This window comes from Zootoca vivipara, chromosome 5 (genome assembly GCF_965207765.1).
Source record: "Zootoca vivipara chromosome 5, rZooViv2.hap1.1, whole genome shotgun sequence".
In the NCBI taxonomy this organism is placed as follows: Eukaryota; Metazoa; Chordata; class Lepidosauria; order Squamata; family Lacertidae; genus Zootoca; species Zootoca vivipara.
Genome location: NC_142588.1, coordinates 95602476 through 95625286, shown reverse-complemented (window position 1 = coordinate 95625286; position 22811 = coordinate 95602476). Strand labels below are relative to the sequence as shown.

At 48.7% G+C, this 22811-nt stretch overlaps 1 protein-coding gene across 7 annotated transcripts in view; it reads left to right on the top strand.

The window, feature by feature from the left end:
- TP63 (tumor protein p63) overlaps positions 1 to 22811 on the top strand; it is a 135156-nt gene that overhangs the window by 95467 nt on the left and 16878 nt on the right. For 4 of the 7 annotated variants that reach the window (XM_088669881.1, XM_088669885.1, XM_035132475.3 and 1 more), the window contains 6 exons: positions 12334 to 12520; positions 14474 to 14589; positions 16592 to 16701; positions 17586 to 17779; positions 20078 to 20160; positions 21720 to 21862. In XM_088669881.1, the coding sequence (XP_088526007.1) occupies positions 12334 to 12520; positions 14474 to 14589; positions 16592 to 16701; positions 17586 to 17779; positions 20078 to 20160; positions 21720 to 21862 (833 nt within the window). The remainder of the gene's footprint in view (positions 1 to 12333; positions 12521 to 14473; positions 14590 to 16591; positions 16702 to 17585; positions 17780 to 20077; positions 20161 to 21719; positions 21863 to 22811) is intronic. The other 3 variants (XM_088669882.1, XM_088669884.1, XM_088669883.1) reach the window with 3 other exon arrangements.

Genomic DNA, 22811 nt, shown 5'->3' with positions numbered 1-22811 from the left:
GGCCTGTCTCTGGATCTGGTTATAGCATGCCGAGAACCAGCCGCAGAAGGAAGACCCTTGGCCACTGGTCCCTGGCTATGGTCCCCGATCGCTGATGTGAATTAAGAAGGCTTCGAACCCTGAACCAAGAACAAAGGGGGGAACAGCCCTGTTCCTTCTGCACCTCCCAGGTCTCTGCCTTCCCCTCCGCCCCAGCTTGGGTTTATTTTTGTGAAATCAAAGCAGAGTTTCAAGGTGCCTGGCGTGCATGAAATGGGCCGGAGGAAGAGAGGCGTGATGCTACTTGCAAACTATGCGCGGAGACAAGACCAGAGGCGCCGAGTGCTTGAAAGCTGGTGTGTGCTGGGTTGGGACTTGCCTCTCCATCGTAGCCTGCAGGGTTTCTGAGGAAATGGGGGGGGGGGGAAGCTGCTTGCTGCTGCTGCTCACTCCAAACCCAAACCTGACAGGACCTGCCCTGCGTCTTAGTTGGGGGTGGAAAGCGGAGATGTAAAGGGGGGGGAGAGTGAGAGAGAAGGAGAGGGGGAAGGAAGGGTTAATGTGTTTGAAGTGGATAGGAAATTTACTGGCTGAGTGGTGCAATTTGCAGACATCCATTCCAGGCCGAGGGGTCTGCAGTCAGGAGCTGAAGGACTCCGGGACAGATCAGCCTTTCCGGTCCCTTTTGGAGTTACCTTATTGCTCCAGGTGGCCTTTGTGCGCATTGCACTTCTTTAAGATGTGCATCAAAGCAGCCTTGCCCAAACTGTCCTGCTCACCAGGGCTGAGGAGAATAGTAACATCACAGAATTGTAGAGCTGGAAGGGAACCCCAATGGTCCTCTAGTCCAACCCCCTGCAATGCAAAAATGACATCCATGACAGGTGGCCATCCAACCTCTGCTTAAAAACCTCCAAGGAAGGAGAGTCCACCACCTTCTGAGGGAGACCATTCCTCTGCCAAACAGCTCTTACTGTCAGAAAGTATTATTATTATTATTATTATTATTATTATTATTATTATTATTATTTTATTTTGGAAGGCAGCCCTGTACAGGAAAGTTCTTAATGTTGGAGGTTTTATTGTGTTTTTAATATTTTGTTGGGAGCTTCCGAGAGTGGCTGGGGCAACTCAGTCAGATGGGTGGGATATAAGTAATAAAATTAGTAGCAGCAGTATCAGTAGAAGTAGTACCATTATTAAAGTTCTTCAGAATCCCCTTTCTTGTTATTTGGATCCATTGGTTTGGGTCTTGCCCTCTGGAGCAGCAGGAAGAGAGCTTGCTCTATCTTCCGATTGACAGCCCTTTGAAAACGGTTATCCTATCACCTTTGGAGAGTCGCTTCAGAGCTTGGTATTCCAAAACATCTGGAGAGAACCAGATTTGGGGGGAAGCTGCCTTAAGGCCTAGTTCTCAAGGCACAGAAGTGGTCTACGAGTTCCTCCGCCCTGGAGCGTTTCAGGCTTTCAATACTGAAGTTTCCTCAATACCAAATGAAATAAAAACCCTGCACTCGGAAAGCAAGCATGTCAGGGAGGAAGGTTCTTCGCACTCAATCCTTCCCCTGAGTCAGGAATCTTTTTTGGGGGAGGAGAGTTTGAGACTTGTCTGAAGTGGTGCAGTGGGGAAGACAGGTGTACCCCTTCACCTGCTGTTTGTGAAAACGGAGCCCCAAAGAGTTTTTAGGCACTTGGCAATGTGCACTGCTGCTCCGGGGGCAGGAAACAGGAAACATTCTTTCACATTATGAAAGAATGGTCCTTTCTGTCTCCTGGGCCTCTGCAGTTCGTGGTTTTCCTGCAAATAACAACCATTTTGCAACTGGGTTGGTAGCTAGAAAATGTGATATAAAAGAGGGTTGTATGAAACCATGTCCCTTATAGAATCATAGAATCGTAGAGTTGGACAGGACCCCAAAGGGTCATCTAGCTGGACCCCCTGCAGTGCAGGGAACACAACTAAAGAATCCCACAGACAGATGGTCACCCGACCTCTACTTAAATGTGATGTGCTAGTTTATTACACGTGAAAAAGATTTTTAATTTAATTTTGGAAGGAGGAGGATTTGGAAAAAAAACACACCATAATACTTCATTCCACTGCCTTAAAGAAGCCTTTGCGACATGAAGGAGGAATCTCCCTTGTTATTTCTGTTGCACTTGGTACAGAAAGGCAAAACTCACCAATTCCTGCTCTGCAGTTTTTGCTCTGATGATCGCGGTTTGGTTTGTATAAGTGTGTGTGTGTGTGTGTGTGTGTGTGTGTGTGTGTGTGTGTCCAGTGGCTTGCATCTGTCTGCTGCTGCAGATTATTCATCCAGGTTTTTATCCCACCCTTCCTCCCACGGGAGCCCAGGGCAGTCATACGTCATCAACATCCATAAAACATCTTAATTAAAAAACCTCAAAACAGATAAAGACACCTTTCAGAATGTATATACAGGGCTGCTGTTTCGAGAGCTAAAGGCCTGAGTGAACACAGATGTCTTCACATTGCGCCTGAATTTTCGTATGTTTAAAATCACAGCTGTAAAAAATAAATAAAAAATCCAGTGATAATTTTATTGGTTTCTCTTTCTTACAAACCACTTTGAGGTTTTCTTCTGCGATCAAGCAGTAGATCGATTTCATGAAGCAAATGAATGAAGTAATGATGACAAGTTATGGGTTAGGTGCAATTCACCAGCGAAGGGTCTCCACAGACAGGGAGCCACGACAGAGAAGTCCCTGCTGATGCATAGACCAAGGGAACTCCCTGCACGGGAGGCAATGGATGGCTTTAAAAGAGGATTAGACAAATGCATGGAAGAGATGGCATTGATGGCTACTAGCCAGGATGGGTGTGCTTTGCCTTCACAGTCAGAGGCAGCAATGCTTCTGAATCCCAGTTGCTGGAAACCACAAGAAGCAAGAGTTGCTCTTGTGTTCGAATCCTGCTTGCTGGTTTCCCACTGCCACTGTGAGAACAGGACGCTGGACTAGACTGAACAGTGGCCTGATCCCGTAATAACAACAACAACAACAACAACAACAACAACAACAACAAGAATAATTGTTGTTGTTGTTCATTTATACCCCGCCCATCTGGCTGGGTTTCCCCGGCCACTCAAGGCGTCCAACAAAATATTAAAAATACATTAAAACATCAGACATTAAAAAGCTTCCCTAAACAGGGCTGCCTTCAGATCTTCTAAACGTCACTTAGCTGTTTATTTCCTTGACATCTGTTGGGAGGGTGTTCCACAGGGCAGGTGCCACTACCGAGAAGGCCCTCTGCCTGGTTCCCTGTAACTTGGCTTCTCGCAGTGCGGGAACCGCAGGAAGGCCTTTGGGAGATGGACCCCGGTATCCGGGCAGAACGATGGGGGTGGAGACGCTCCTTCAGGTATACCGGACCGAGGCCGTTTAGGGCTTTAAAGGTCAGCACCAACATTTTGAATTGTGTTCGGAAACGTACTGGGAGCCAATGTAGGTCTTTCAGGACCGGTGTTATGTGGTCTCGGAAGCTGCTCCCAATCACCAGGCTGGCTGCCGCATTCTGGATTACCAGGAAAATGGTGGAGGGGGCATTTTTCGTCTATTTCCCCAATGCCTTCTGTGCCTCCCTGAAATCTTCAAAGAGCTGGGCTGGATTGGATGGGGCCTGCAGGGTTGTCTGGTTTGTTGTTGCCAAATATTGCACCCCTCCTCCAGTCTACCACCAGATTCATCAGCAGACAGATGCCGCCCATAGTGTGTCAATTTTCTCCTTAAAGAGGTTGATTGTTCTACGGTGTTTTAAATACACTGAGATGCACCTTGTTTGTTCTTAGTTTTAAAAAGTTTTGGTTTTTGTTTCCAGGGCAATTTTAAAAAAAAGATTGCAGGTTAAAAGCACACCAGCATAAAAACACAAAAACAAACAGAAAAATCATCCATAAAAGCCCTGTGAAATTATTATTATTATTATTATTATTATTATTATTATTATTATTATTATCAGAGCTTGCTTAAAATCTGGGGAGAATGGGTTCAGGTTTCCATGGTATTTACAATTGTGAGGCTACCCCAAGAGAAAACTTGCCTTGTGTCTTCTCCCACCCCATATTTTTTATACATCCGTGTGTGTGTGTGTGTGTTGGGTTGGGTTGGGTTTTTCTTTTTTCCTATTGCGCAAAGCAGCTACAGAGTCGGCAATCTGAAGCAGGAAAAACTGAGCACTGGTACATTTTGATGTTCACCACATTTCCACACCAACCTGCGAAAATTCGCCAGCCTTTGAGTGCCCACCCCTCCTGATTTCCACACGTTTGTGAGGGATTTTCACTATCAATCCATTTTTGAATGCTGCCACCAATAAATGCATTTTTATGTACACCCTCCTCTATTATACACATTTTTGATCGTGTTATTTGATTGGGGAAGGTCATCTCAGAAGTTGGAGAGGTGTGGAATTCGAAGGATAGCTCCACTTCAGACCGTATATTGTTTCCGGGATGTGCAAATGAGATAAGCTTACATAAAATTCCTCCCCTTCTTGCCCCCTCTTTCCAAGTCTGATTCTCACCAATTTATGTTTCCAGTTGCTGGAAACTTGCGGGTTTCCCGTTGGGGCATCTGGTTGGCCAATGAGAGAACAGGATACTGGACTAGATGGGCCATTGGCCTGATCCAGCAGGCTCTCCTTATGTTCTTATGCTTCTACCCTGCTCTCCCCAGCCCTTTGCTTTTCCAAGCGATGACTGCTGCAATCATAGGTAGTTAGTATAATCCATATACACCCAGAATTTTCCAGACAGGATCTGGGAAGCTCAACAACTTTGCCCCCCCCCCAAAGCTCAACACCTTTTGCATCCAAATGTTTCACTGTAACCTAAGAATGGAAGAAGCAAAGATCACCTGTGTCGAAGCAATGATTCTTCATCATCAACTTCGTTGGACTGGTCATGTTGATTATTGTCTTCCAAGCAACTACTCTATTCCGAACTTTAAAATGGAAAGTGTAATGCTGGTGGTCAACAAAAGATCTCAAGGCAAATCTTTAAAAATGTAGCATAAACACTGACAACTGGGAAACACTGGCCTGCGAGTGCTCCAGTTGGAGAGCAGCCTTTACCAAAGGTGCCATGGGCTTTGAAGACACTCAAACTCAGGACGCAAGGGAGAAATGTACTAGGAGGAAGGCACGCTTGGCAAATCCACAGCGTGATCAACTCCTGCCCGGAAACCAATGTTCCCACTGTGGAAAGACGTGTGGATCCAGAACTGGCCTCCACAGTCACTTATGGACTCAATTTTAAAACCATGTTTATGGAAGACAATCTTACTCGGTTACAAGGGATCGCCAGAGGAGGAGGAGGAGGAGGAGGAGGAGGAGGAGGAGGAGGAGGAGGAGGAGGAGGAGGAGGAGGAGGAGAGAGAAGAAGAAGAAGAAGAAGAAGAAGAAGAAGAAGAAGAAGAAGAAGAAGAAGAAGAAGAAGAAGAAGAAGAAGAAGAAGAAGAAGAAGAAGAAGAAGAAGAAGAGGAACCTATGAATGTGCTGCAAAGTATACTCAGGTGAGGGTGGAAGTTGGAGGGGGTGTTGCAGAAGGATCCGGCCTGCTCTCTTCTCCTGAATTCATGCCTGGAGGCTACGTTTCTTCATCCTGCCTGGCTGCCTCCCTCGCCACCCCTCCCTGGCCTGTTTACCAAAGCAGCCCAGCTTTTCATGTTCTGGGAGTGCCCCCCTCCTGGAAGGGCATAGCCAGCTGCCTCCTGAGTCCGGCTTGGCATTGTGCGCAGCCCCCCCCTTTACCCAGAGGGAACAAAGGGGACCAGTGTGACATTCCTTGCCTCTGCCCCTTGTGGTTTTTGCAGTGTCAACGCTCTCCCTTCCCAAACTTCCACCGCAGAGATCTTTCTCTCCCTGCTGTGCCTCCCCTTTCTGCAGTTTGCACCGGCTCAGGTACACCGGGGGGGGGGGGCACACATGCCTGGTGTCAACATCTCCTGTGGGCGCGGCAGGGGGAGGAATGTGCCGCTCCCAGCTCTCGCTCCGGCAATTAATCCCCACAACTGACAGGTGGCAACAGGCGGCCCTTGGCTGGGGTGCTCCATCGCGGCCGGCAAGAAAGGGTGCTCGGAGCTCGTGATCTCCGAGGGTTCCTTGGAAGGAAAGGGGAGAAGGGGCGAGAGGAAGCGGACTGTGGATTACGCAGAGCGTTGTGCTGCGGAGGCAGCAATGGCCAGCATCCTCGTTGTTGTTGTTTAGTCGCTTTGTCGTGTCCGACTCTTCGTGACCCCATGGACTAGAGCATGCCAGGCACTCCTGTCTTCCACTGCCTCCCGCAGTGGCTTTAAAAGAGGATTAGGATGATAAAGGGTCAGGCCATTGATGGGTTCTAAAAGGAAAGATACCAAGAACTCTGGCCAGAAATTTCAATGCTAGGAATCAATCCTACTCATGAGTTGCAATCAAATAAAAGTATGTATTCTAGTAAGAACAGCAGATTTAAACAGAACACGGAAATAGCTTCAAGCTCACGGGAGCATATGTAGCTTCAAATAAGTACTGTACAGTATTACAACTTAGAATTCACAGTAATGTGTGTACATAATAATACATTACAATGTAAAGACACAAAAGATATCAATTAACAATAGCAGTAAATATCAGACCGAGTTCAAAAGTGTTCTATAGGGTCGTTTTATAAAGAGCCGGAGTGCCAAGTCGATTCAGGAAAAGAATCCAGGACAGGGCCCTGTTTCGATGTGGACGCCTTCATCAGCTAATTTATGAAGTCATGTTGATTTTTGAAATACAATTCCATGTTTTTCGAGTATCGTGTCTGAGTTTAGAGAGATCAACGTGTATCTACATTCTTCTAAGCGTTTTCCATTGACAGAATGGCTATTGCTCTGCCTCTGGAGCGATGCTTCTGAAGCCCAGTTGCTAGAAGCTTGCAGGAGGGGAGAGGGCTCTCAAGCTTGGATCCTGCTTGTGGGCTTGCCTTTGGGCCCCTGGTTGGCTCCTGTGAGAACAGGATGCTAGACTAGATGGGCCCCATACCTGATCTTACATTATGCTGTGGGAGGGCTTCCTAAGCACACTTCCATAATCCAAAAGCATCTGTTGTGTCTTTGCATGGAAAACCTTCCATGTTTGGTCTGGCCTGGAAGAGTCTTTGACCCCAGTGCCACCATGGCCTTTTCACAGCAAGGGGGCTTTTAACTGCAGCTCAGTTAGTTGGGGTTCATCAGACCGGGGGGCCCTTTCCGCAATAAGGGCCCTTTCACCTCATTCACCAATGTTCCCATTATTCTTTTTTTTTAAAAAAAAATATATATCTTTTTATTGGGTTTTATAAACAAGAATGGGGACGCGGGTGGCGCTGTGGTCAAAACCACAGAGCCTCTTGGGCTTGCCAATCAGAAGGTCAGCGGTTCGAATCCCCGCAACGGAGTGAGCTCCTGTTGTTCTGTCCCAGCTCCTGCCAACCTAGCAGTTCGAAAGCACGTCGAAGTGCAAGTAGATAAATAGGTACCACTCTGGCAGGAAGGTAAACTGTGTTTCCGTGCGCTGCTCTGGTTCACCAGAAGCGGCTTAGTCATGCTGGCCACATGACCTGGAAGCTGTATGCCGGCTCCTCGGCCAATAATGCGAGATGAGCGCCGCAACCCCAGAGTCGTCCACAACTGGACCTAACTGTCAGGGGTCCCTTTACCTTTATAAACAAGAATAATGTTATACAAATAAGTGTACCAAGTTTTCTCATGTTGTTTGTATATCACAAAAACAGCATAATAAATGTGGAGTGATATCCACAACATATGATTCATTATTAGTGGTCAATGTATAAGTTCTTTATTGGTTTAAACAATTCTAAGTTAAGACTGACTTCCATCTGCTTTATTATGTATGGTTCTATTTTTGTGCGCACCACTTAGGAACTTGATCTAGGGGTCCCACCTTTCGGAGTCTGATAGTCACTTGCACCTCTTGTGCCCCCTCTTGCCTCTTAGTGCCCCCCTAGGGAATTCCAGGCCCCCACCCTCCACTCTAGACCTCTGGATTGTGCAGTGGGAAAGTGGGGTCGGACTAGAATCTCTACAAACCTGTCCATGATTCTGGCCAATGAGATCTGAAGACACCGCTGTGAAATATCCAAAATGAATCCTAGAATGTTAGAGTTGGAAGGGACCCCAAGGGTCATCTAGTCCAACCCCCTGCAATTCAGGAATCTCAACTAATGCACCCATGACAGAGCGCTGTCCAAGCTCTGCTTAAACGTCTCCAAGGAAGGAGAGTAAATGGTCCTTAAGTTTCTTCATGGGCCCAGGAATCTGAAATATTCAAGGAGGTGGTGATAGTGTGTGTGTGTGTGTGTGTGTGTGTGTGTGTGTGTGGTTTTTTCCATGCTCCACATTTGTGCACAGCCAACTAAAACTCCCCCTGTGAGGTGAGCTCGGGTGATTCCCATTGCAAAACCAAGACCCCTTTCCTTCCCGGTGCCCCCTTTTCACTCCCTGCGCTTTGAGTGCTGGAAAGTGTTCCGCTGGCAGGCTTCTCCTTTGTTTGAAGTGAAATAGACACTCCCAAATAATGGCTGTACGTGTGGGACTTTGAAAACCTTTGTCAACACTCCTTCAGGAGAAGGGTAGGTGGAAGGAACGGAGGGGGCATCGTGCTGAGAAACCAGGCAGGTGTTGGCCGATGGTGGCTGGCATGGGGCGTGCGCAGAGAGAGGCTGGGTTACCCGCCTGGGTGCCAGGAGTATGTAACACATACTGCTTCCATGGGCAGGTGGCAAGGGCAGGGAGGCAGGCATTGGAATGCTCCCCTCCCCGTGTTCCTTGCAAGTCGTATTCTTAGGTAAACGGGCCAGGGTGCTGATATCCTCAGAAATCCCCTGCGTGCAACGCATTTGGGCACGAGGGACAGCAAAAGGGCTGAGATAGATTTCTATTTCATTTCGAAGCATTCTCCTTCCCCAAAGGATGTCTAGCCCATGCTGGGTCTTCTTGGTGCCATTGGTTCCTTGTGGCAACATCTCTTTGCAGCCTCGTCCCTGCCCATTTTGGTGTAGCCTCATTCCCATAAGACATCGAAGCCTGAAGTTGCCAGAAACCCCAGAGCCTTTGCATGCAAACCTCTTTTTGGCCCTTCCTGAAGACGATCCATACCACCCGTGGGAGGCCACAAATGGTGGACAGAAGCTCTGTAAAATGTCACTTGTGGAGTAAAATGGCAGGCTGCTCAAGTAAGTAAGCCAAGCTGTAATCTCAAGGGAGAGAAACAATCTCCAGGAAGAGGACTAGCTGCCCTGTCTTGGAGTACAGCTCCTTCCTGCTCTCTGTTGCTAAAAACATACAGAAATCAACCATTAAAAAAACAATTAAACCTTGATAGAGTTAAAACTATATACATATGCAAAATCCATTTAAAACATACCGATGATTAAAATAAAAATAGCAGCGCACCAGCCCTTTAACTAAACGCGGTCAATTCTTGTTGGAACAAGAAAGTCTTCACCTGCCGGTCATGGTAAGATTCTGCAAGCTAGCCCAGTGGCTTGGGAGAATGAATTGCAAAAGAAATAAGATCTTGGCCTGTTGCACAGAACAAGAATAAACTTCTTCATTATCCTGATCAGTTTGCCTGTCTCTGGTTGACTTCCTGTGCTCCTGGGACATCTCCATTTAAAAGGACCTCGATAGCTGGGTGGGGCTGAGAGATACCTCAGACCCTGGGGAACCACTGCCAGTCAGAGTAGACAGAACAAGGATAAATGGAGAAGCACTCTGGCCCAGTCCAAAACACGGCACCCACAACAATGGACAGGGCGATGGAGTCCCTTGATCTCATCCTATTTGGCTTCCTTTACATTCTCATGGGTACAACTAGCAGCGATGTGGGGGAATCTGTGCTTACCATCTCCCATGGGTTTGTTTTTTAAAAAGTCAATAGGGAAACAGATAGGATTGCGAGGGGAGCAGTGTGGGGGGGGGAAGGGGGGTAGCCCTGTATCTCAACACCACTTTTTTCTTGATGTTAAATTCCTCAGTCTCCAGCTTCTGAGGTCCATATAGGGGGAAGCAGAAAGGGATCACACAGACACCTGAAAGTGGGGCTATTTCTGAAAATGGCCAGGAGGAAAGGCTTTAAAAACCCCATGGCCTATTACTGTACTGTGGTCCCAATGCAGTTCCTTCCCTCCCCTTTCAGTTTCTCCTTTCTTAAACTCGCCAAAGATCCTAATGTTGAATCTCTTGTATCTGAGTCTAGGTTAATTAAGAGCTTTCCAATGAGAGATTTCTGGGAATCCGTTTTATTTTATTTTAAATAACCCCCCCGGCCCTCCAGCAACTTGCTTTGAGTGTTGCAATAATCTGGTTTTCCTTCCTCTCCTTTTTCTTCTGCTTCTTCTTTTTCAAACAATATATTGCCTCGCTTGGCACGCTCCCGTTTCCGCAGGCTGTGTAAATCCTTTGTGTGCGTAATCCTTCGCCTACGGGCACGAGAAAGAGAAGGGATTGCACAATCCGACCTTGTCGCGTTCGAAAGAGGGCTTTAAACCGTGAGGTATTTGCAGTAGTGCCTTTCGGTGCGATGACCTCAATCCTTTGGGCAGCGATGTGAGAAGGGGTGGGGTGGGGTGGGGAGCAGCGAGGAGAGCCGGCGTTCATGCTTGGAAATAATTGGCCACTTCTTCTAATTTCCCCGATTCATGTTTTCTCACCTGAGCAACCTGTAACAGAATAAAAATCCCACCCACCCGCCTCCTTGAATATCCACCGCTAATCCCCTCCATTGCCACACTGCCACCCACCTGCCTAACCAAGCACCCTTGCCAGGAGCCTATTATCCGGACAGGATGCAAAGGGCGAGTTTTGCTCCAGTCTGACGTGTGCGTTCCTGTCGGCCCTTTTGTTTGCGCAGTTGGGATCGTGCCTGGGAGCACGCATCCTTTCACGGGCCGCTCGGAAAGCAAACAGACAGCTTGCTGCACTGCACACTCTTCCCGCCAGCCCCGTGGAAAGGCATGAATAGCTGAGGAGGGAGGGAATGCCAGCAGTTTTCTGGGGCTGCCCCAGGCCCAGCCCAGGGGGTTTCCATGCCATGGGGAAACAACAGCCAAGCTCCTGCAGCCTTCCAGGCACTTGGCATTTTTTTTGCACACTGGGGTGGAATCACAGAATCGTGGAGCTGGAAGGGACCCCAAAGGCCATCTAGTCCTCCAACCCCCTGCAATGCAGGAATCTCAGCTGAAGCATCCATGACAGATGGCCAACCAACCTCTGCTTAAACAGAAGGAGAGTCCACAACCTCCCAAGGGAGACCCTTCCTCGCAAACAGCTCTTACTGTCAGAAAGTTCCTCCTGATGTTTAGTTGGAATCTCCTGTCTTGTAACTTGAATCCCTCGGTTCTGGTCCGACCCTCCACAGCAGGAGAACACAAACTCCTTCTTCCATGTGACAGCCCTTGAGATATCTGGAGATGGATCTCACATCCGCTCTCCGTTGCCTCTTCTTCTCCATATTTTATATGAAGTGTGTGTTGACTGCCTTTGTGTTCTTAGTGGATGCACACAGGCCCATGTATTGTAAAGAGTCCTCAGCAGGATTGGTGCAGCCTAGAGGGAAGGATAAGAAGCAGTGGTTCATGACTTTGCTTTCATTGAATTTCATAAAATGTATACACTTCTTGATTGTCAACGAAGCAAACAAACTCAAGCCTCAAAGTGGTTTGCCAAAAGAAGATTTAAAAATAACAGTATCAATAAGATTAAAAAGTTCATTCCAGCAGCACCTTAAAGACCAACTAAGTTTTTTTTATTTTATTTATAGCTTTCATGTGCACGCACACTTCTTCAGATACCAGTATCAATAAGAGAAAATAACCACAATAATTTAAAACTTTTGAAAAGTTAAAAGAACAATAAGAATTGGATTAAAACTCACGTCAACTTTCTAAGCATCTGGGCATGACTGTCTATGTTTTGTCTATGTTTCTCATTTCTGTACCACTCTATGTTTTTTTAAGAAAAAACTCTCAGTGCGGTTTACAACACATTAAGACATCAAATAAAACATTGCTGAAGAAAGTCAAATATAAAGCATACATTCAAAGCGACATAATTAACAGGAATCTAAAATATTATCTTAAAGATTTAAAAATAAAACATTACAAAGGAAGTCAACTACAGAATACACACATTACACAACACTTTTAGCAGCTGCCGAAGAATGCAGAGAAGGCTCCTGCCTGTTGCCAATAGGCAGGGAGTTCCAGAGTTTCGTTGCTGCCAAGAGATTGAGTTCTTACCAATGCAAAACGGGTCTTCCTCGGCTGCTCTCCTGACTTTGCCTCCCTTCCCTTTTTATCCTCCCGACAGTACTCCACCGAACTGAAGAAGTTGTACTGCCAGATCGCCAAGACGTGTCCCATTCAGATCAAGGTGATGACGCCCCCTCCCCAGGGCGCCGTCATCCGTGCCATGCCCGTGTACAAGAAAGCAGAGCACGTCACCGAGGTGGTGAAGCGCTGCCCCAACCACGAGCTCAGCCGGGAATTCAACGAAGGTGAGTTGGGCGCCTCCGGAGCTTTGAAGACGGCTCTCGTATCTCCTCTGTCTCCTCTCCTCCAAGCTAAGCACCCCAAATTCCATGCACTGATCCTCATAAGTCTTGGTTTCCATGTCTTGGTCGCCCTCCTCTGCACGCCTTCCGGCTTGTCAATATTCTTATCATATTGTATAGATTTGGGGGCGACCCACTCCCAAACCCTAGAAATTAATAAATGGTAGGATTTTGATTATTTGGAGTATCGAAGAGAAGATTGGGGGTCAGTGGAAAAGTACAGGCTAAGATTCCTTTCCAAGCCAGGGCCTCACCTGGGACAAATAAGACAAAAAGGCCTTATTAAGGCCTCACCTGGCTTTAATAAGACAAAAAGAATTGACGGCCCATCTGAGAGTCTGGCCAGACAGAGGTTGCCATGGTGATGGGGTGTGGGTTTGAAGTGACAAGAAAAGAGAGGTTTTTAGCAGGGTGTTCTGGGAAGAAGAAGAAGAAGAAGGGGAGAGAAGAAAGACTGGGATCCATATTGGGCAGGCTGGCTGAAGGCTGGCTAGGAGAGATGCATTTGGATTCCCTGACTGCATTGCTGTAGGGGACAAGCCCCTCTTGAAATGGCCATCCTGGACTCCCTCCATGAAGACTGAAGGTGTAAATAGGCTAATAAGCCTCCACTGTGTCTCCCTTTTCCAGAGGAACCACAGACCCTGGGTGAGTGCCTGGAACCCCGCGGACTCTCGCCATCGCTTGGCAGAGAGAGGGGCAGGCACCCCACTTATGTAACAATATGAAGCCTAGCTATAGAGTGGCCAGTTGACGGCAGCGAGCACAACACGGGTGTCACGGTCCGGTCAGCGGGCGTCAGGACCAGAGGCAAGATGGTGGTGTAGAAGCAGGAGCAGGTGCAGGGTTGAGGGTCCAGCAGCAGGCAGTCGCAGGGTCAAGGAGCAAGGCAGAGGCGAAGGTCTGGGAGTCAAGGAGCAAGGCGTCGGCAAGGCGAAGGTCCAAGGGTCGAGGAGCAAGGCGAAGGCTCAAGGAACAAGAAGCAAGGCGAAGGCCCAAGGGTCGAGGAGCGAGGCGAAGGTCCAAGGGTCGAGGAGCAAGGCGAAGGTCCAAGGGTCGAGGAGCAAGGCGAAGGTCCAAGGGTCGAGGAGCAAGGCGAAGGTCCAAGGGTCGAGGAGCAAGGCGAAGGTCCAAGGGTCGAGGAGCAAGGCGAAGGTCCAAGGGTCGAGGAGCAAGGCGAAGGTCCAAGGGTCGAGGAGCAAGGCGAAGGTCCAAGGGTCGAGGAGCAAGGCGAAGGTCCAAGGGTCGAGGAGCAAGGCGAAGGCAAAGCAAGGGTCCCAGGAGCAAGGAGCAAGGTGAAGGCTCAAGGAACAAGAAGCAAGGCGAAGGTCCACGGGGCAAGAGCAAGGCGAAGGCAAAGCGAGGGTCCAAGGAGCAAGGAGCAAGGCGGAGGATCCAGGAACAAGAATCAAGGCGGCAGCAAGGCAGGGGTCCAAGGAGCAAGAGGCCAGATGCAACCAGGCAAGGATAGCGTTGCTGTGGCAAAGAGCTGAAGGGAAATGCTGAGCTTTTATCCCTCCCAGCTCCTGCCACCAGGTGCAGTGAGATAACAAGTGGCCTCACCTGAGAGACTACTCCTTGCCTCTCCAGCACAAGCTGAGGTCTCCACCTGTGTGGCCATGCCTTGCTTCTCCAGCACAAGCTGAGGCAGGCCCCAGTCCTGCAAAGCACTACAGGCCCCAGAGCCTGACTCCTGCCCATACTCCTGACAACGGGTCCATTTCAGCCACTGTCACTAGGGAAGCTCTCCAAGGTGGAGTTGAGGTATGCCAATAGGTGCAGGGATTTTACAGCAAGAAATGAGCCCTGGACTGTGGGAGTTTGCTTGCTTTCCTCGGGTTATCTCTCTCCGAAACGCTGATTCTTTTGCTGACCTTGTTCCTTTCCCACCCACAGGTCAAATAGCTCCTCCCAGCCACCTGATCAGAGTGGAAGGAAACAGCCATGCTCAGTATGTTGAGGACCCCATCACTGGCAGGCAGAGTGTCCTGGTCCCTTATGAGCCACCGCAGGTGAGTTGTGTGGGAATGTTCAGGGAGGCAGGAGAGGATATATTGTTTATTGATATCCTTCCTAACTTGCACTAGCAAGTTCCTTCACTTAGCAGAGTTTTACATTCCCCTTTTAAATGCACAGCAGGTAGTTGGTTGCAGGCTTGTTTAAGCCTCTAAATACTAGATTCCTGGTAAGTTCCCTTATTTCCCCCTTAAAAGAATAAACACGCCACAATCTTGTTTAGAGTATATAAAAGTAGTTTAGTCACATTCTGTTCACAGCTGGATCCCAGAAGGCAGACTTAGTTACAAATATGTACATATGGATCTACCCCATATGGGGGGTTAATCCCAGTGACTGCAGACTGACAGTCACTGCAGTTCACATGACAAAAGGAAGATGGGAAAGAAGGGGAGGAGGACTGCATCCCTTGTGCTTTTGTTACCTGCACAGGTAAGGTCACGCCCACCTCTAGTCACATGCAAGAGGAAGTATGTCCCAGTCCAGGAGGAAACAGGAAGTTTCAACTGGTTGGTCCAAACATCCACCTGCATGTCCACTCTAGGAAAACAAGGAATGCTGTATTTGACTGCTACTTATGTATCATATCCCACAAGTTGGGAGGCTGGGGTCTTCTAAACAGGACTGTTGCCTCGTCCCTTCAGATGCAACAGAATAAGCCCATTCACACACCACACTAAACCATTGTTAATATTTCACTGCTGCCCCTGCTCTTTCCTTTCAGCAAGCAGAAGCAAACAACTTCTGTGCATGCTAGCAAGTGCTATGGAATTTATCTGTTTCATAAAATCTATTCACTGCTTGCCTGTAAGAAACAAAGTAAACGAACCTCAAAGCGGTCTACAGAGAAAACAATGCAATAATCAATGAGAAAAATACTAATCTAAGACCCTTGGAAAGTTAAAATGCTTTAGTTGAGATTCCTGCATTGCAGGGGGCTGGACTGATGAGCCTTGGGGGTCCCTATACAATTCTAGGGACGCGGGTGGCGTTGTGGTCTAAACCACTGAGCCTCTTGGGCTTGCTGATCGGATGGTCGGCAGTTCGAATCCCCACGACAGGGCGAGCTCCCGTTGCTCTGTTCCAGCTCCTGCCAACCTAGCAGTTCGAAAGCATGTCAGTGCCGGTAGATAAATAGGTACCGCGCTGGCAGGAAGGTAAACGGTATTTCCATGAGCTCGGTCTTCCATCACGGTGTTCCATTGCACCAGAAGCAGTTTAGTCCTGCTGGCCCAGGGCCGACTTAAGCGGGTCGGGCGCCCTGGCGCTGTGGTGCGCGGATCGCTCCGGCGCCCCCACCCTGCCCCATTTCTTCCCATGGCTGGTGGGCCGGCGCAGCACGCAGTGTGGTTTCCATGCGGCTTCGCCGTGCAGCGCCCCCCTGCCGACCCGGCGCCCCGCGCCACTCAGCCTACCCCTAGAACCGGCCCTGTGCTGGCCACATGACCTGGAAAACTGTCTGTGGACAAACGCCAGCTCCTCGGCCTGAAAGTGAAATGAGCACCGCAACCCCAGAGTCACCTTTGACTGGACTTAACTGTTCCGGGGTCCTTTACCTTTTAACTTCCCTATACAATTCTATGATCAATAAACTAAAAACAGATTAAAACTTGTGGCATCTTTTGAAGCATCTGAGTGCTGAAAGGGTACAAGTGAAGGAGCCTGCCTTATCTCAATAGGCAGGGAGTTCCAAAGTGTAGCTGCTACCATACTTAGAAGACCTGGAAATCTGCTGCCAGTCAAAATAAACACGACTGGGCTTAGGGAGACCTACAGCCCAACTTGGTACAAAACAGGTTCCTATGTCTGAATTAACGTTACATGTGAAGCAGACAAGTTTCTCTTGGAGACTTGGGAGAGGGGAAGGGAAGGAAGCCTTTATGGAGGGTGTGTGTGTGTGTGTGTGTGTGTGTGTGTGTGTGTGTGTGTCTTGGAGCAGCCTTCAGCAAACTGATCACTTCCTGCGTGACTCAGAGTTGACTTTTTTCTTCTGTCCAGGTCGGCACAGAATTCACCACCGTCTTGTACAATTTCATGTGCAACAGCAGTTGCGTCGGGGGCATGAACAGGCGTCCGATTCTTATCATCGTGACACTTGAAACCAGAGAGTAAGTAGCAATAGCAGGAGCTCAGAGTGGCAAGCAGTGGCATGACTCTGGCTTGGAAGCCACTGCAACTTGATGGGAGATCAAAAAATGAGTCCCAAGAAAGAAAGAAAACCCACCTTGATCCAGAAGCAGAGGGGGGCTTTTGCTTTCATTGCTTTCGTTGTTGTTGTCACAAACACAGCAATTCCCAATTCACAAACAGGGGCGTGTAGTCATACAATCATAGGGCAGCAGAGAATCGTGCCCGGAGGTCCTGCCCCATAACTGCAGCCAAATATTGCCGGTTCCACCAGTGCACAGTTGATTATTTAATTTCTTACATTATTAGCGATTTCACTAAGTGGTATGCAAAAAAAGATATTAAACTAGATATTAAAAAAAATACAGTTACATATTAAAAATATTGCAAGAATACAAAGCTACTAACTAATGGGGGGAGTCCAAGGCTGGGATCGCTCTGTTGGTAGAGCATGAGACTCTTAATCTTAGGGTTGTGGGTTCGAGTCCTGTGTTGGGCAAAAGATTACTGCGTTGCAGGGGGGTTGGGCTGGGTGGCCCTTGTGATTCCTTCCAACTCAACAACTCCATGGTTCTATGATAATATGTATAAATCAGTTTCAGTTAGTAAGACTCAAGGATGTGGACTAGGCCCTTGGATCAGTCCAAGCACACAGGCTGGAATCTTAAAGACGAGCCATGCACACCGATGCATTCATGTGCTGGTGTATGGGGCAGACTCCAGCTGTAGGCAAGGGTTAAGGCACTCGGGGGGCATTGGTTGGGTCCAGTGGTTTACGAACCTGGAGCTTGGCTCCCAGATATGTGGGTTCATTGCAGGTTGCCGTTTCTGTGCATAAAATGCTTGCCCGCTGTGTTTATTTTAGTGCCAGCCCTCCCCGTGGCTGTGAGCTAACAGACCCCCCGTTTTCTCCATCCTCCAGCGGGCAAGTCCTGGGGCGGCGGTGCTTCGAGGCTCGGATCTGCGCTTGCCCGGGCAGGGACCGCAAAGCCGACGAGGACAGCATTCGGAAGCAGCAGGTCTCCGACAGCACAAAGAACGGTGATGGTACGAAGAGGCGTAAGTAGGCCAGCAGGGGGCGCTCGAGGCTGTGGCTGGTTGGTGGGGGCTCGGCTGCGTGGCTCAGAGAACCAGCAGAGGGGAGGGGGCTTTGTGGAGGCAGTGCTTTAGGAATGGGCAAGCTTTGCGGTTCACACAGAACCCTTCAGCATGGGTTGAACACAGGAAGAGCCTGCTGGGCCAGGCCAGTGGACCACCCAGCCCATGGGTAGGCAAGCTAAGGCCCCGGAGTCGGATCTAGTCCAATCGCCTTCTAAATCCGGCCCGCAGACGGTCCGGGAATCAGTGTGTTTTTACATGAGTAGAATGTGTCCTTTTATTTAAAAAGGCATCTCTGGGTTACTTGTGGGGCATAGGAATTCGTTCATTATTATTATTTTTTCAAAATATAGTCCAGCCCCCCACAAGGTCTGAGGGACAGTGGACCGGCCCCCAGCTGGAAAATTTTGCTAACCCCTGATCCAGCCCATCACCTTGTTCTTTCAGTGGCCAACCAGATGCCTCTGGTTTGTGTAAAAGTAAAGGAAGCCCTGAGTCTTGCCTGACATCTGCTCTGTCAGTTCACAGAACCCCAGATTTAAAGCGGGGTGTATGCTTAGCTTGGCCGTGGAACAGGTGTCTCACAAGCATAAGGCTCCAGGTTTAATCTCCAGGGAAATCTCCATTGGTTCTCAAAGTTTTTTCTCTGGGCCCCATTTTCAGAATAACAATTTGCTCCTGCCACACCAAGTTTTCCATTGATAAGAAATACATTGGGAAACAAAAGGAAACAAATCCCAGCGGCGCTTGATTCATAACATAGAACACAACTGCAATAGATCACATGGGGCATCCAGACAGTGCAAAGCAATGTAGCTACAAAAGAGCAGGAATCATTCCCAAATTAAAATTCTAAACTCTTACATGTGTATCTTACATATACAACGACAAGGGGAGGCGTGAGCTTGCTTTTGTTGGGTAATCTCATTTAGATAAGGTCTCATTTGAGACAAACCAACTCTCCTCTCCTCAACAACACAAAGAAACCTCAGAATTGAAAGTCCTTGTTCACGACAATATTGTCTTCAGCATCACTCAGTGCTCTTTTTTAAAATATTTATTTATTTATTTATTTATTTATTCATTCATTAAATTTATATACCCCCCTCCTTGATCAGAAGATCTTAGGGGGGCTCAGTGCTCTTGATCTCATTTCAAAAATATGTTGTTGTTGTTGTTTAGTCGTGTCCGACTCCTCGTGACCCCATGGACCATAGCACACCAGGCACTCCTGTCTTGCACTGCCTTCCGCAGTTTGGTCAAACTCATGTTCGTAGCTTCGAGAACACTGTCCAACCATCTCGTCCTCTGTCGTCCCCTTCTCCTTGTGCCCTCCATCTTTCCCAACATCAGGGTCTTTTCCAGGGAGTCTTCTCTTCTCATGAGGTGGCCAAAGTATTGGAGCCTCAGCTTCACAATCTGTCCTTCCAGGGAGCACTCAGGGCTGATTTCCTTCAGAATGGATCGGTTTGATCTTCTTGCAGTCCATGGGACTCTCAAGAGTCTCCTCCAGCACCACAATTCAAAAGCATCCATTCTTCGGCGAGCAGCCTTCTTTATGGTCCAGCTCTCACTGGACCATATTCAAAAATATATCTGTCCATATTCTGCAACAACAACAATAATAATACTTTGATGCTCTACTGTACTATACTACACTGAAATGTTTAAATGCTCTTGAGTGTTTCTGCCACATTTGCCATCCTCTCCTGCCACACCCTTTGAGAACCAGTGGCCTGGGAAACTCCTAAGTAGCCAGTTTGAGAAGCCAGTACAGTCGTACCTTGGATCCTGAACGCCTTGCACGTCAAACACTTTGGCTCCCGAATACCACAAACCCGGAAGTGACTGTTCCAGTTTGCGAATGTTCTTTGGAACCCGAACGTCTGACACAGCTTCCGATGGGCTGCAGGAGTTTCCTGCAGCTTCCATCAGAAGCCGTGCCTTGGTTTCCAGACATTTTGGAAGTCAAACAGACTTCCGGAATGGATTCCGTTCGACTTCCGAAGTACCACTGTACTGGGCAAAATAGACCAATGGCCTTGAGACAGTTTGAGGCAGTATTTTTTATTTTATTTTGTGATGTGAGTTTTCGCACCCCACCCTTCCTACAAAAAAGAGAGAGCATGGGGCAGCTCACCACGTAGCATGTGCTCTGTGGAACAGAACGTAGAGGAAACATGTTCCTTGTGGCTGTGAGCCACCTGATAGGATCTTGGACTTAATTTGACAACTGCCATTCCCTCCCCCTCTTGGCAGCCTTCCGGCAGAGTACACACGGCATCCAGATGACTTCGGTCAAAAAACGGCGCACTCCCGATGACGAGCTGCTATACCTACCTGTAAGTTTGGCATGTCTGCCCCCCTGTCCTTGCATAAACCTTTTGTCTCATTTGTGCCGAACCATTTCCTGGTGGGCAGGGGCAGAGAAAGGGGGTGCGGTGGGGTGGTCCGCCCTGGTTGTCACCCGTGAGAGGGGTGACAAAATTCTGGGCGGCACTCACCGCGGGGCCTCCAGTGCGCCCCTCAGCTGTAGGGCAGCTGAGTGGGAGGAGGCAGGCAGACTGATTGGAGGCCCCACAGAGCGTCCTGCCCCAGCTGGCCCCACTTGGCTGCCTCCCCCACGTGGCTGGCTCCACCCCCATGAGCAGCTGGCCCCGCCCCTGGGTGCAGGGCACACACGCCGCCCCAGGCACCCGATCGTCTTGCTCCGCTGCTGCTGGTGGGGGGAATTTGGGTTAATTCACATTTCTGCTTGTCGTGTGCCTAGGAAACATAGTTCGGCAAGGAGTTTTCCACCTGTCTCCTGCTTCCTAGGCTCCTGGGTCTGGGCAGTTTTCTGCTCCCCCCCCCAAAAAAAACAACCTCGTTATTGGTGCTGAATTAAAACAAACAGCAATCCGTAGAAAACCCAGTTGTCTTTTGTTCCAATTCAGGGCCAAAACTACAGGTTTTCCCAGGGGAAATCAGCGGGGTAAATGGAGACGTGGCTTAACTCTCTCTCCATTTATGCTGATTTGGGAGAGAAAGATCCTGACCCTTTTTAATGTCTTCCCATCCGTTGTGCCAGAAGCAGGGTGGATTTCTCATCTTCTGCCATGATTGGCATGAAGCAAGGGCAACTCGGTTTGTGCCAGGCCTTGGGAAGGCCAAAGGGAATAGAAATCTCTCTCACTCTTTGAGCTTTGGCAGAATCTGTCACCAGAACACTGAGCAGTTCTCTTCTCATCCCAGGGTGCTTGAGCCAATGGCAGTGCAATGGCTAGAGTGTTAGACTAGGACCTGGGAGACAAGGGTTTGAATCCCCACTCAGTAATTGTGAAGCTCTTGGAAAGACCTTGGGCCCCAGTCACTGCCTTCTGTCAGCTGAACCTACCTCACAGGGTTGTTGAGGGGATTGATTTAGGAGAGGGAGAATCATGTACACCAGGGGGAGAAATTGAGCTCCAGGGGGGGGAATTGAAATGCAATCAATAAATAACCCTAAATAAGTTGGTGGCAACTACAGAGACGAGTGGATGAATCTGCCAATATTGCTTCCTCTCAATTTCTCATCTTTCCAAGCTTAAGTTTATTCACTCTCATTTCCCCATTTATGTGATATTTATTTCTTTTTTTAATTTTGTGTGCAGAGGGACCACAATCTGACCCTGCACAGCCATTCCTCAGTAGTACTGATAACAAGACCATGTGAACATCAGAAGAGCTGGATCAAGACCACCCTCCTGTTCTCATAGTGGCCCAATGGATGCCCGAAGGAGGCCTACAAGCCTGGGGGCTTCCTCTTGGCACACCTGGCTGGCTTTTGTGAGAACAGGATGCTGGACGAGATGGGGGACTGGTCTGGTCCAGCAGCCCTGAGCATCTGTTAAGTCTCTCCCTCCCTCTCGTCTGTGCTCAGGTGCGAGGCCGGGAGACGTATGAGATGCTGCTGAAGATCAAGGAGTCTCTGGAACTGATGCAATACCTCCCTCAACACACAATTGAGACGTACCGGCAGCAGCAGCAGCAGCAGCAACAACACCAGCACCTGTTGCAGAAACAGTGAGTATTCGGAAGCCAACTTGCAGACTGCCCCAACAGCACCTGGGCTGGGGTGCTTGAGAGCAACGGAGAGGGGGAGGGTGGCCAGGGTGCGCTCAATGTGCATGGAGAGCATCGCTCTTGCTATGCTGCCTGCCGCTAGCAGATCCTTGACCCAGGACAGAATCTCTTTGGCTTTATTAACACAGTCAGTCAATGAGCCTGGCTGCTCGGATTTGCTTGTTGTTTTGTGCAGAAGTGTGCTTTGGGTGGGTGGGTGGGATTCTGGGGCCAACCAGATGCCTGGGGGCAAGAGCCCTCTCTCTTTCTGTGCTTCCCAGCAGCTGGTATTCAGAAGCATTGCTCTCTCTGACTGTGGCTAGCAGAGATAGGTGGAATAACAACAACAACAACAACAACAACAACAACAACAACAACAACAACAACAATTTATTTATACCCTGCTCACCTGACTGGTTTCCCCAGACACTCTGGTGGCTCCCAACCAAATATTATTAATAATAATAACAATAAATGATAAAACATCAGACATTAAAAACTTCCCTAAACAGGGCTGCCTTCAGATGTCTTCTAAAAGTCAGAGAGTTGTTTATTTCCTTGACATCTGATGGGAGGGCGTTCCACCGGGCGGGTGCCACTACCGAGAAGGCCCTCTGCCTGGTTCCCTGTAACCTCACTTCTCACAGGGAGGGAACAGCCAGAAGGCCCTCTGTGCTGGACCTCAGTATCCAGGTTGGACGATGGGAGTGGAGACGCTCCTTCAGGTATAGTGGGCTGAGGCCGTTTAGGGCTTTATAGGTGAGCACCAACACTTTGAATTGTGCTCTGAAATGTACTGGGAGCCAATGTAGGTCTTTCAGAACCGGTGTTATGTGGTCTCGGCGGCCGCTCCCAATCACCAGTCTAGCTGCTGCATTCTGGATTAGTAGGAGGTAGTAGAAGGTAGCCA